The sequence below is a fragment of the Tamandua tetradactyla genome, chromosome 26 (assembly GCF_023851605.1).
Source record: "Tamandua tetradactyla isolate mTamTet1 chromosome 26, mTamTet1.pri, whole genome shotgun sequence".
NCBI lineage: Eukaryota > Metazoa > Chordata > Mammalia > Pilosa > Myrmecophagidae > Tamandua > Tamandua tetradactyla.
This window is the reverse complement of record NC_135352.1, coordinates 21941281-21955948: the sequence shown is the minus strand read 5'-3', so window position 1 is coordinate 21955948 and position 14668 is coordinate 21941281. Positions and strand designations below refer to the sequence as shown.

General features: G+C 38.6%; 1 protein-coding gene across 6 annotated transcripts in view; it reads left to right on the top strand.

The window, feature by feature from the left end:
• Nucleotides 1-14668, top strand: part of MTUS1 (microtubule associated scaffold protein 1) — a 154932-nt gene that overhangs the window by 137916 nt on the left and 2348 nt on the right. For all 6 annotated transcript variants that reach the window (XM_077144363.1, XM_077144362.1, XM_077144367.1 and 3 more), the window contains 6 exons: nt 4575-4789; nt 6079-6184; nt 7276-7349; nt 7482-7577; nt 10166-10282; nt 14027-14124. In XM_077144363.1, the coding sequence (XP_077000478.1) occupies nt 4575-4789; nt 6079-6184; nt 7276-7349; nt 7482-7577; nt 10166-10282; nt 14027-14124 (706 nt within the window). The remainder of the gene's footprint in view (nt 1-4574; nt 4790-6078; nt 6185-7275; nt 7350-7481; nt 7578-10165; nt 10283-14026; nt 14125-14668) is intronic.

Below are 14668 nucleotides of genomic sequence, written 5' to 3'. Positions count from 1 at the left end.
AGGGAATGAGTTTCTTTTTAATTCTGAAAACTACTTTGCAGTTTAACTAGATTGCTGGAGATAGCTTTTGCATTTACAAATATGTGTAAAAAATTATAGTCATACAGGCAGTGGTCTTTTGATGCCTTAATTATTTACATACTTTTAAAAAGTGGATTAATAAAATAATAAAACAAGGGCAAAAGGGCTAATTTGACATTACTGTGTGGATCTCGAATTCCTATAAGAACTTCTTGAAAATAATTGCCCATAACACTGTGAGAAAACTCCTCACTTTCTTATTCCAATACTGAAAATGTTAATGTTCTGTATTGGCTTGTTGAGTGTCTTATTAATTGAGCAGAAGTGAGTAGAATTCTGAGAATAAGGAAAGGGAGTAAACCAAGAACAAGAGCCAGAGCAGCTCAGGTGGCTTCCTAAAGCTCCAAGCAGCTGTAATAAATACAAGGAAAAGCTCCCCAATCCCAGCCTGAGACATACAAAGTGTGTCCCCAGCAGAACTTTAAACTCAGAGCCCAAATGCAAGGAACACTCTGAGAACCCTTGATGCGATGTTTCCATGCGTGTCTTTTTTTAAAAAAAAAAAAATGTAATGAGTCTTTATGCCAGATAATTTCCTCAGGAACCTAGGCCAGTTAGTTCAAAGTGAAGCCATTGTGTGAGTGAGAGTTGCAGCCCAGCTGTTCCCACACAGCATACCAGGGCCCAGTAAACAGAGCACAGGTCTGTGCACAGCTGCAGACTGACGTCACCATCTCGGCTGGGCTTGCTGCTTTGGATTATTGTAGGAACAGCAGTTAAACATGCACACATACACACCTGATCCACTTCCCCTTTTCCCCTTTCCCATCTCCTCCCTCTGTCCTCCCTTCACCTCCACTGAGGGTGTCCAACAAGCCTGAACACTATTTGAACTTATTTTTCTTTCCTTCTTTTTTTTTAACAGAGAAAACAGCCCTATTTCCATATATCTTGTTTGATTTTTTTTAATTTTTTTATTTTATTTTTTTAAGTACCAAAAAAACACCAAACAAACGCAGACATTCCTATTTTGATCATTCCGTTCTACATACATAATCAGCAATTCACAATATCATCACATAGTTGCATATTCATCATCATGATCATTTCTTGGAACATTTGCATCAATCAATTCAGAAAAAGAAATAAAACAAAAGCAGAAAAAAATTTATATATACCATACCCCTTGCCCCTCCCTTTCATTGATCACTAGCATTTCAAACTAAATTTATTTTAACATTTGTTCCATTTATTTTGATTCCATATGTTCTACTCGTCTGTTGACAAGGTAGATAAAAGGAGCGTCAGACACAAGGTTTTCACAATCACACAGTCACATTGTGAAAGCTATATCGTTATACAGTCATCTGCAAGAAACCTGGCTACTGGAACACAGCTCTACATTTTCAGGCAGTTCCCTCCAGCCTCTCCATTACATCTTGGATAACAAGGTGATATCTACTTAATGCGTAAGAATAACCTCCAGGATAACCTCCAGGATAACCTCTCAACTCTACCTGGAATCTCTCAGCCACTGACACTTTGTCTCATTTCACTCTTTCCCCTTTTGGTCAAGAAGGTTTTCTCAGTCCCTTGTTGCTGAGTCCCAGCTCATTCTAGGATTTCTGTTCCATGTTACCAGGAAGGTTCACACCCCTGGGAGTCATGTCCCATGTAGACGGGGGAAGGGTCTTGTTTGATTTTAAAGTCTCTTGCACCACAATGAGATATTTAAACAGCTTCATTATAAACAGATGTGTTAAAAAAAAAAATTAGGCAATAGAGCACACGGTTATCTTCCACTTACAAACCTTTCTAGCCCAAAGCACGAAGAGAGTCTCTTTTTGTTCACAGTTGAATAACTGGGTCCCTTTGATGTGTCATCTCTGCTATGAGCACATGGGTGGACTAAGGCCATGTTTGTTACTTTCATTTCTTTTACTCTGCTGAGATCTGAAAAAGCCTTATGCACTCAAGATTTCTCTCACTAAAAAGCTACTTGGTACCTTTATTGACTGTTTGCAAGATACCTGTTTTTCTATTGCTTGCTTTCATATAATGGATTAGTATGTAATTCACGTGAGAAACCTTCAGAGAAAGCTTTGTGGCCCCCTCATTTTTATTTATGTACGTTGGAAAGTTCATTGCTGGGCGCTAATGTCACACTTACTCATTTGACTAAGATTTGACTTCCCAAATCTTTTTTTTTTCTTGTTTGATAAATAGTTAATAAAAGGAAAAATGCACGTGAACAAAGAATTCTTTAGTAATCTACACTGACATGGTATTTTAATTCTTTAAATTAGTTTGAAGAAAAAAAGTAAATTTTAGCATGTAGTTCCAAGGCCTGAGTTGTTAGGGAATCTCTATGTGCTGCTCCCTAAAACCAGGCCTCCATCTGCCTTCTCTGGTCTTATCTCCCACTCTTCTCCTTTAAGAATTTTCTAGTCCAATTGTCCCATTCCCCAAGGCGTACTTTGCCATCTCCCACCGTTGCTCGTGCTGGAATATAATTTTCCCTCTTGCTATCAGAATTGTATTTACATCACACGGCTCAATTTAAACATCCTCTGACGAACTAATGGATGGTGGTGATGGGAGAACATGGGAGCTTAACTAACAGCACCGAATAATAGATGTGAATGTGGCTAAGAGGGGAAATTTGAGGTTGTGTATATGTTACTTAAATAAAAATCAAAAACAACGGAGGACTGGACAACACAGTGAATCTACTAGAAGATGGACTACAGTTAATAGTACAATTACAAAAAGTTCTTTCATTGTAACAAATATACCACACTGGTGTAGTAATTGGATGGTCTGTAAGAATACTGTATTTTATGCATGATTTTTCTGTAAACCTACGATTTCTCTAATAAAATTTTTTTTCCTAATTAAAAAAAACAAAATCTGCTGACCAAACCTCCTGTACTACCCTAGCTGTGTATAAACTACCTTAAGTTCCACTCACTGGGGCCTTAGGGACTGCCTGGTATTTTTCCTTCCCATTTCTTTATGTCACATTCTCAATTAGACAATGAGCCTCTTAGACACTCCATCTTTTGTTCCACCAGTTCCCTGGCATAAGGGACAAGTTGCTGGGGTAGAGGGACACAGCCACAGACAGAATCAGAGTACAAAACTCGGCTCTACCACTTTTTTGCTGTGTGCCCTTGGGTAAATTACTAGCCTCTCTGTGTTGGTTTCTGTATTTGTAATTTGGGGCATAATATCTTCTCATAATACTTCTCTGAGGGTTAGATGAGAAAACATGTCTGAAGCCCCACTCTGTGCCACCATGCATAAAGTAGCTTTTCTTAATGTTAGTGCTTTTCCCTCTTCAATAAATATTTGTGGATTTATTTGATTTTTGCAGGGTCCTTTCCCATTAATTCCAATGTAGCCCATTCTCCCTCTTAAAAAATCCTGGCATGGAACAGGTGATTTCTGTATTTCCACTGCCACATGGCATACTCCCCAGGAAACAAGTTTACTTTCCTACAAGTAGGAAATTATCCCAGGAATCAGCCAATCTCACAATACTTAGGTAGAATGAGCATTGGTCAATACTATCCTTTTCTCTGCCCTAATACGATCTTTCTCCTTTTACAACTCCTGAAATGTATAATCTTTACCAAAACAGAGGCGAGGATTAATTTCACTGACTGACCAGTAATTATTTTATATGAGGCCATGGGCACTCTGGGATATGGAGAACATGCCTCCTTCTGACAGTTATGGATAAATAAGCAGTGGCAGGAACACTTGAACAAAAGTACAAAGCCAAGCTTCCTGAGAAATTACAGAGATCTTCTAGGATTTCTTTTAGGATATGCATATGTATTTGTGTATGTATTTTCCATTATATTGGTAGCAATTCTGTTTTTGGTATTGGTAGTCAAGAGGTTGGATGCTTTATTTATTTATTTATTTTTACTCATTTACCAAATTATCTTCTTTCAAATATTTTAACCTGTCAGTGTATTTACATTATAGTGTAGCTTCTGAAATGCATTTTTTTTCCTAAGCCTTTTGTGCGCTGGTGATTTGTGTTCAATATATTTTAATATTTTATTCTTATTACCATTTTTTTTTAATTGAAATCAGCTCAAATTAAGTACAAACTTATCATCCGTTTGTTTCTTCTCTCTGATTTCTCTCTTCCCTGCCCCTTCTGAGTCCTTAGCATCTCTGCCCCAGGCTGGCCTTGGGTAGAATAACTTGTCCTTAGAAAGGGCCTGGCCATCACAGGGCTCCTCTGGCCGGTGCATTGACTGGCCAACACCCTTTAAGGAATCTTCAACTTGAGAACTTGGATCCTAAATCTCTTAAGCGCTTGCTGGTCAGAGTTTCTTTTTTGCTACCAGAGACGGTTTCCTCTTGTCCTTTTTACCAGTGGCCTTTTATACTTTGTGGTGCTTGAAAATCTGATAACTGAAACAGCGTTGCATGTATCCTTCCAGAGTCATGGCAGCTGGGTGTGAGCGCTGTGAACTCCGGACATTTCACAAGTTAAATGGCATCTCCCCCTTTTCTTTTTCATCTCTTTTCAGTCACTGCCTCATCCACCTGCGAGAAATTAGAAAAAGCCAGGAATGAGTTGCAAAGAGCGTATGAGGAATTTGTCCAGAAGTTAAACCAGCAGCACCAGGCGGATATCACAGAGCTGGAGACTCGGCTCAAAGAGTTCTACACCGGGGAGTGTGAAAAGCTTCAGAACATTTACACTGAAGAAGCAGAGAAGTATCAAACTCAGTTGCAAGAGCAGGTCTGTTTTTTTGGGTCCTGAGTACGTTCTTGGTCAAACCCATCCCATAATGAGTTTCTCTTTTGTTTGTTTGTTTTATTTTCATTTAATCGGTGAAAAGAGTTTGTATTTTTCTAATTAAGCCTTTTTTTCCCTTATGCTCAAAGCAATATATATATGATGAATGAAAGGAAGAAAAAAGAAAGAAAAGATCAAATTGAAAGTATTGGGCGGTGCAGTGGTGGCTCAGTGGTAGAGTTCTCGCCTGTCATGCCAGAGACCTCGGTTCAATTCCCAGAGCCTGCACATGCCAAAAAAAAAAGCATTTATCACCACAGTTGATTTTAGAACAGTTTCATTAATCCAGGAAGCAAAAAGAAAAAGGAAAAAAAAGAGAATACCCAAGGCATCCTGTACCTCTTACCCCCCGAATCATTGATCCCTAGCATTGATGTGGTACATTTGTTACTTATTGATGGAAGAATATTAAGATATTACTGCTGTGGGTTTTTCCCATACACTCCTTTATTATTAACTCTATGTTTTAGTCCATAGAGGAAATTTTAAATATTTTTTGTATTTGCATTGTTGATCACAGCCATCATCTACCATAAGATTTACTGAGTTTTATACCCCTGATTTACCCTCGGGCTTTCCTTCTGTTGACATATATGACTCTGAACTTCCCCTGTCACCCACATTCACACACAGTTCAGCGCTGTTAGTCTCACAATCATGTTAGTAGCACTTGTTTTATAACCAACTTTAGTTTCACTCAGTATATCATAGACCACTTTTTTATTTCTTTACCCTTTTTTTTTTTTTTTTTTGGCATAGGCAGGCTCCAGGAATCGAACTCGGGTCTCCGACATGGCAGGCGAGAACTCTGCCCCTGAGCCACCGTCACATCGCCCTTCACTTCCCCTTTTAACTCAGTTATTCATTTAGCAAATATTCACAGTATGTCTATAGTAAGCCGAGATGAACTCAGGGACTAAAGATATAGCAGAGAAGGCGGCACCCAAGGAGCGTATGTGGTGCGTTGTGTTTCTGTTCCTGTGGGAAAAATCCTCGTCCTAATGGTGGACTCCCAGCCACGCGCGTGTGTGCTTACGTTCCTGCAGGGAGTGGGGGCGGGATGGAGAGACTGGGAGCAGCAAGTTCAAATCGGGTTGTGTTTTCACATGTGTTAGGGAGCCCTTGAACTTGAACGCAGATTTTAAGTGTCAAGGTCTCCTCAGGTTGCTGCTAAATTCAAGTCAGGGCTTTTGGTTTTACTGGTAAGCTGTTGCTTCATTTGTTTCTTACAGTTTGACAACTTAAATGCTACCCACGAAACCTCCAAGTTGGAAATTGAAGCTAGCCACTCGGAGAAAGTTGAATTGCTAAAGAAGGCGTATGAAACCTCCCTTTCAGGCAAGGACATTGTTTATATTTAAATAGAATGAGATGTAATGCGACAGTGTGATATGTTTTAAAAGGGAAATGATTCATGACTTTTCCCTGCAGAGAATGCCCTGTAGCATTCAGTTTGGGTGTTCCTGGTTTCTTTTTGCATTGTTCATTGTTAATGGATGCCCTTTCACTTAGGGATGCAAATCATAATTTGCTATAAATGCCAGCCTTTTAGGAAACAGAATGAACTTTTAAAGTTCTCTCTGTGTGTGTGTGTGTGTGTGTGTGTGTGTGTGTGTGTGTGTGTGTGTGTGTGGTGAAGTGCACCAGTTGAGGTTCCTGGAAAGTTATATTCTGGCCACAGTAAAGGATTAGCTCGCCTGCACTCTTGCTCACACTTGAACACTGCTGTGAAATGTACGTGGAACTTTTGGGATACAGAAAGAGTATTTCCTTTTTACTGTTTCATCTATCGTGGTCAGAAGGCTTGAAGTCAAAGGAAAAGAATAAGAACCATTCCTTTCAGACCCTAATGCGCAGTGCAGCTGAAGTTTTTACACTAAACTGGTTGCAACCTCCAGAGAGAAGCCTGTGGAGTATGGTAAGAACTGGCTGTGTGACTAGAGACATTTGGCAAGGGCTTCTCTCATCAGGAAAAAGAGAGTTTGTGGCATGAAGTCAGAGACATAACGTGTGAAAAAGAGACTGTCCAAGATAGACATTTAGTATTGCCCTTTTCCTTCCTTCCTGTGGGGAATGAGTTTATGTTTCCATTTCTGTTTGTTTCCTGAAGAGCAAACTTAGAGGAGAGCCGAAGGAATTCCAGACCAGGGGTCTGAGGGTTGCGTTTTGAGACTTCCCAAACCTCTATGTTTCCTGAGGTCCCTTGGCCTCTCTGGGTCTTCCAGCCATCACATGGGGATATCTGCCCTCCCAACTCATAGGGGTGTTTTAAGGAACATATGGCTTAATAAATATAAAAGCCATCCTACAGATATGAAGTAACATAGTCACGTTGCTTCATAATCAATTTCTACATGCTCCAGTAATCGCAGATGTTATAAGGTGGTCTCAAGGAATATCATTGCCTCAAAAATGTCACTTCTTTGCAGAAATCAAGAAAAGCCATGAAATGGAAAAGAAGTCACTTGAGGATTTGCTTTGTGAGAAACAAGAATCACTAGAGGTGGGTAAATCTCAATATAATTTAAAAAAAATCATCCTACTTAAGGTTGGTGTGCATTTGCTATGTTTCTGTGTACATCTGCCATCCTTCTGGTGTCAGCGTTTAACTTATGTTCCATTGTTTGTGTTTTAGAAACAAATCAGTGATCTGAAGAGTGAAAACGATGCTTTAAATGAAAAGTTGAAATCCGAAGAACAAAAAAGAATATCAAGAGAGAAATCAAATTTAGTAGGTTTTGTGTGTCCCTCTGTCACTCCTGAATTTTTGCTCGTCACTTGCCTTTTAGAATCAGTCACTTAAGTGTTCAGCAATAAGAAAAAAAACTGGTGTATTTTTTTTTTATCTTGTACATTATGCTTTTAAATTGTTTCAAACGGCTTCTTTGTTTACTGGTGTTGTATTGGTATTAGCTTAGATCACTCAAAATATACTGCATATTTAAAGCATTCCTGACTCCATCCATACATCACAGGAAGATGAGAAAATTTTTTGTTTAATATTTATTAATGTCAGGGTTTTATGTGAAAACTACTTTATAAAAGAAAAATAACTGCTTTGTTATCTTGCACATCCCATAAAGTTCACCCTTATAAAATATACAGTACCTTGGTTTTTAGTATATTTTCAAAGTTATGCATTGACCACCATTATCTGATTCCAGCACTACTTTCATCACCCCAAAAAGAAACTGTGTACTTCTCCCCCTAGCCTTAGGCAACCACTAATCTACTTTCCATCTCTCTGGATTTGCCTACTCTGGACATTTCACTTTATAAAAGGATTCATAGAATATGGGGCCTTGTGTGTCTGGCTCCTTTCACTTAGCATAATGTTTTCAAGTTCCATCCGTACTGCAGTATGTATCAGTATTTTAGTCCTTTCTGTTGGCTGAATAATATCCACTTGTATGGATAAAAATTTCACTTTTGAAAGTACAAATTTTTCTTCTCAGCTCAATTTTCTCTTAAAACCTGTATCTTACTCCACTGCTTTTTTATATATATATATATATCCAATTTTATTTGATTTTTTTAAGGGATTTTTTTTCTCTCTCTCTCTCTCTGCCTTTAGTTCCATTTTAGTTTCATACATTTGTGCTCTGGAACTGCAGAAGCAAAACATTTCATTATTTAAAATTTGTTGCCAGATCAGGGGAAACGTGTGAGTATCTCAGTGGGCCTTTTACTGATGTCATTGGGAGACTCTGGACATTTAATAAAATTAGATCAGATAACCAATGAATATAAAATCAGATAGTCAATGAAACTTCAAAGCTCTTCATTCTGGAAGATTATTTTGAAAAGTCATGGATTTCAGAAAGAACTCTAGACATACATGCAGGATGTAAACTTTCCTAATAGCTCAGGGAACAGGTTTCACAGATCTTCCTGGGATGCATAAGAAGTTATCCCACTGCAGGGCCCTTTGAAAAGCTAAAAAAGGAATCACATTGAGGAAAACAGTAATATCTAATGTCTTCCCCTCATCTAATCATTCTAAGATTGTAGGAAAAGAGAGCACATGAAGGTAAGTGCATGGAGAGAGAAAGGGACAGGCTGGCAGAGAAGTAGGAAAAGTTCCAGAGTACGAAGCTATTGAGTGCCCTGATTTAAAATTTGACAGAGTGAATGATCCTGTTTCCCTCTAACAAAATTAAGGTGAGATTTGCTAGACCCCAGGTAAAACGAAATCAGCATGCAAAAGGAAAGAGAACGTTATATGACATTTTTGAAGGATCCCTGGAATTGAAGATCTGAGTGTCAGTCCCAGCCCTGACACTTTCAGCTTCCATTTATACCACGGAGCAGGCCATCCTGGGACACACTTTCCCCCTCTATGAAGTGAGGGGTTTGAATTCAGTAACTCAGTAATCCCCAAAGGCCATTCCCGCTCTCCCATTCCTTCTCTCCGTCAGGATTGGTAGAGAGCAGAAACCACTGCTCTTGCGTGTAGTTTTGATGACCTACATTACGGAATTTTACCTCATGCAACACCTGGTCAATGGACCTTGTGTTGTTAATTTGCACGATGAGCTTTAGATGGTTCAACTGAATTTCGACAGATATAGCAAAGGGTGAGGATAAGAGTTTCCTGCTGTTATGTTCTGTGTTCTCAGACGATGGCCTCTTCTTCCGTAGTGTTTATTTGGGATAAAATTTTAGTAGAGCATGTACTCTATGCCATGTAGGTTTTGGGATGTCATAAAATAAAATGATGCAGTGTTATGGCTTCCCTGAAAAAACAGCCAGACCAGCATCGTCCCACCTAAGTAAAATCCAAAAGACCCAGGACGTTATTGACCAGAGCTGCCCCCTGGGAATTTTATAGGAAGGAAACATGAAACAGTGTTTCAGGTCATTATCATTTCTGTTGGTTGCAGAGAGCCCTAAAAATGTCACTGTCCTTCCATTCCTATTCAGTTATTGCCTTTAGTTCCCTCTTCTCCACCCACACACCAGTAAGGGACTTGTAAATTGCCTTATCTCTAGCCAGAGTTCTGTTTTGAATTGCAAGCAAAGATTTTAACTCACTTCCAATAAGTTTTTAATGCTACCAGCATTTTTTTTCCATATTAAATTAGTGGGAAATGAATGAAATGTTTGTTGTTTTTATTTAAATCTTATAAACAAAGTCTCTGAGAATAAAGTCTTAGCCCTTCTTTTCACCTCTTTGAAACTGCTGTTAAGAAGATGGAACTGCCTTGCTACTTGTCTCATTTCTAAATCTAACCAGAAGGTTCTTTATTTTAAGAATTTGAACTTATGTGACTATGTGAAATGATCAATAACAGTGATGTCCTGCCGTGTCTTTTCTAGAAAAATCCTCAGATCATGTATCTGGAGCAAGAATTAGAAAGCCTGAAAGCTGTGTTAGAGATCAAGAATGAGAAACTGCATCAGCAGGACATCAAGCTAATGAAAATGGAAAAACTGGTATGTGTCCTCAGAATAGAGGATTGAGGGTCTTACCCAAATGAGGCAGTATCAGTGAAATAGGAACTGAGCTCTGAATTAGAACTGTGCAGTTGTGTTAACTGCTATTTAAAGATATTTGGAAATAATACAAAAAGGAAGTTGCATTTTTCTAAGTTTTCTGAAAGTTTATTCATTGCTGCTTTCTAGAACACTTTTTCCAAGAAATATGTAATGGAACTTTGAGTGCTTGGAAAATGTATGAGAAACAAATCAGCCTCAGATTTTAGTGGTCTGCTAATCTTCACCAGAATAAGAAAAATATTTGCATAATGTAAAATGATTACTTCACTATACCAACAAGTCTGGGCAGGTTTCCTATGTCCAAAGCAGATACATATAAATCAGTCCTAGTGGAAAAATTCAGTCTTGCTAACATAAGTTCTTCATCTTGCTTTTGTGAACTAGAATATGATAAAAGAATTGTACTTTAATAAGATGGATCCAATTGGAAAAATAACGCGTGTTATGAAAAATACGAATGAAATTCAGTATAGGTTGAATTGAATAGGTTTGGAAACAGATAGAAGCCATGTTAGCACATTATTGTGAGCATAATTAATAGCACTGAATTGTGTGTGAATGTGGTTGGCAGGGGAAGTTTAGAGTCATATATGACAACAGAAGGAAAGCCAGAGGGTAAAACATGGGGCTGTGTAACTCAAGAAACCTTGTGGTAGAGGAAAACTGTGATCAACAATACAAATATGAAAATTTTCCTCCAGGAACTAGAACAAATGTGCAAAACTATCACAAGGAATTAATAGAGTGGTTTATGGAGGAAAATGCACGATTCCAAACTATACAGTATAGTTAAGAGTGATATCATATTTCATCAACAGTAACAAATTTACTACATCAATGCTAGGGATCAATGATGGGGGTATAAGGGGTGTGGGATGTTTTGGGTTTTCTCTTTTTCACTTTTTGTCTCCTAAGTAATGAAAATGTTCAAGAATTGTGATGATGAATGCACAACTGTGTGATGATGCTGTGAGCCATTGATTGCACACTTTGGATGGATTGTATGGTGTATGAATGTATCTCAGCAAAACTGCATTAAAAGGAAGAAAAATTCGTTTGTAACCGCAAGCATAGAGAAGGTGGTGTTGGTGTGAGATGAGTCTGCCCAGAACCATGTGTTTGAGTGGAGTGCCCGGTGGTAAGTGTCAGTCTTGGCTCGGCCCTCGAACAGAGCTGCTGTAGCCAGGAGCCTGACCAACTTGGCAGGGTCAGGGACAGCAGCTTCAGCACTCCCAGCCATTGCTGTCCTTTACTCTTGACTGAGCAGCCTCCTCCCACCGCTTGCCTCCACCCTCCCCTCCCCAACCCAACTATGAGTCACTGATTACTCACTAAGTGCCTCATAAAAACTTCACCCACTCCTGGAACATAGGGAGCATACTGGCCACCCTTTTATTTTTTTATCTTTTTGTTGTGGTAGAAGCAGGCGTCTTTTCTTTTTTTCTTCTAGAAACTATGATTTAAAGCACCTATATGGATACAAAGGCGCTTTGAATTATCAAGAAAGTTTGTGTTTTTTAAAGGAAGAAAAGGAAGTTGGATGTAGTTTGTCAATGAGCCCATCCTAAGTAGACATGTCATTTCCTGCCACAGGTCACCCTGTTATATCAGCTCTGATAATGCTGCTATCTGACAGTCATGGGTGACTCCCGAAGTTCTGTTGATAATATGTTGCCTGATGCTTCATTCATGCATCAGAACTTTTTTTACAATTCATGTGCATATTAGGGAGGCTGGAGGGAAGTGCCTAAACATGTAGAGCTGTGTTCTAGTAGCCATGTTTCTTGAAGATGATTATATAATGATATAGCTTTCGCAGTGTGACTGTGTGATTGTGAAAACCTTGTGTCTGTTGCTCCTTTTATCTATGGTATGGACAGATGAGTAAAAAATATGGATAAAAAATAATAAATAATAGGGGGAACAAATATTAAAATAAATGGAGTAGATCGAAATACTAGTGATCAATGAAAGTGAATGGTAAGGGGTATAGAAAAAAATAGGGGTAACAAAGGTTAAAATATATTGGGTAGACAGAAATACTAGTGGTCAATGAGAGGGAGAGATAAGGGGTATGCTATGCATGAGTTTTTTATTTTTTCTTTTTATTTCTTTTTCTGGAGTGATGCAAATGTTCTAAGAAATGATCATGGTGACGAATGTACAACTATGTGATGATACTGTGAGCCACTGATTGTACGCCATGCACGGAATGTTTGTATGTTAAGAATGTTCATGTTTAGCATATTGTTTTGTTTTGTCAATTAAAAAAAGCAGTGGGAATTTAAAAAATGCATGTGCAATGAAATAATTTACCATAAAATTATCAGCACATCTTAAATCTACTTTGTTGTTCTGTAAGTAGTGCTTGTTGTGTTCCAGAGGTGTCATAATAAGCTTAGTCAGCATTACATTCTGTATTTGTGGGAGAATGGGTTGATGTGACAGCAGGTAAACCTATAGTTACAACATTTATTTGTAAACTCCAGGCTTTTGTAGAAAATAAGACACTTAGAAAGCAAGGAAGTGTCTAAGAAAGTTTGGTATGAGACCTGACTATGCCACTGACTAGCTCTGTAACATGCTTGGGCTGAGCTTCTCCTTCTATAAAATGAGGGTTTGGACCAGAGAATATTTGGGGGTCAATTATTGCGCAGTCTCTAATTCCGGATTTCCTACCTTGTGTTTTATCTTAAATTCCTCCATAATTATTGGGAGTTTCAAGGTCCCCTTTTCTTACATTTTAGTCTTATTTCCTGGAAAGTTATTTCTCCCAAATACCTTGTCCTGAGCATTTTTGGGATACTGGATATCTTAAGAACATAGGACTTCAAACTAAGAGTCATAATCAAAGTAATCATATGCTTGATGATCAGGGACTCAGGTAATGTTGCCTCTTAGGCAAGTAATAAAATCTTACTTTTAGAAAGTGAGCTGGGACTAATCAACTCTTCATCATTTTAAGTGATTAAATGTCTTCAAGCATCTTGTCCTTTAATCTCTCAATGGATCAGTTTGTTTTCCTTGAGAGTTTAGCCTGGGTATGCCAGCAGGAAAACATATGTATCTTCTATTGAACTGCGGTTACTTCTTTTTTTGCTTTTGATGTTTTAAGGAGCTCTGTTCAATTGCTGGTTTGTTGTGGCCACTCGGAGGTAAATGCTGAACAGTAAATACGATACCCCATTTAAAGCCATATTAAACATTGGCTCTCTTGGCCTATGAGGTTTTCATTGAATGTGACAATTTTTACTTGCAGAAATTTACCGTAAGAAGATACAGAGCCCTTGAGAAACACAGGCTGTCTAGCTGCTGCTTTGGTTTTACAACTTGAAACTGAAAGAGACATGGCCCCAGGCTTCTCAAGGCAGTGTACTAGTTCACAGGGTGAATTCTAAAATGGTGTGGCTTGGCACAAATCACTTACCCTCTGGGTGTCTCAGTTTTCAAGTGGCTTGGCATACGTCTTTAAAAAATAATATCTAGGTACGATATTTTGCAGATTTAGAGCCTTTTTGGAATAAGGCAGCATATCATTGTTTCAGGAAGCCAAACTAGGACATTTTCCTCAATTAAAGCTCTCCAAAGCGTTCCAGGAGAGATTGCATCAGGAATGTGTTGTAGGAAATGAGAAACATTTTTTTTTAATTGTGCAAGTGTTGGCATTCTTATTTCACCAAGGTGGACAACAACACAGCACTGGTTGACAAATTAAAGCGATTCCAGCAGGAGAATGAGGAATTGAAAGCTCGGATGGACAAGCACATGGCAATTTCCAGGTAAAAATAAAATGGCTCCATTTTTCCCAAGCTCCTCCCTTCCTTTGAATAATTAGGGTTACTTTCTTGCCACAGACCACCCACGTCCTGGAAATGTGATTGAAGTGGGCAAAGGGGTACTAATTTCTATCTGGTAAATACGATTTCAGCATTTTGTGGTTTTACCAAAGTGACCTGGACCAAACACCGAAACCTAAATGACAAGCCTTTTCCCAGGGCCCCCAATGCTCTCAGAGAAAGAGTAGCCCATACCCCCGATTGGAGACAGCCTCCAAATGTAAGATGGTCATAAAACAGGCAAAATATTTATGAAAGTGTCACTCAGCCGTCTACAAAACTGCCAAAAAGAACTGTTTCCTTGACTCAAGCTCACATTTCCAGGGCTTCTCAGCCAGTCAAATACCTGTGACCAGTAGCCATATGCATCAATCCATTTTTGTTCCAAAGGAATATTGCATTTTCAAATTTAAAATAGTAAGAAAACTTTCTCGAGTCAATTTTTATCCTAGATCTTGCTAGTTCCTGGCTATTTTTGTTGTTGTTT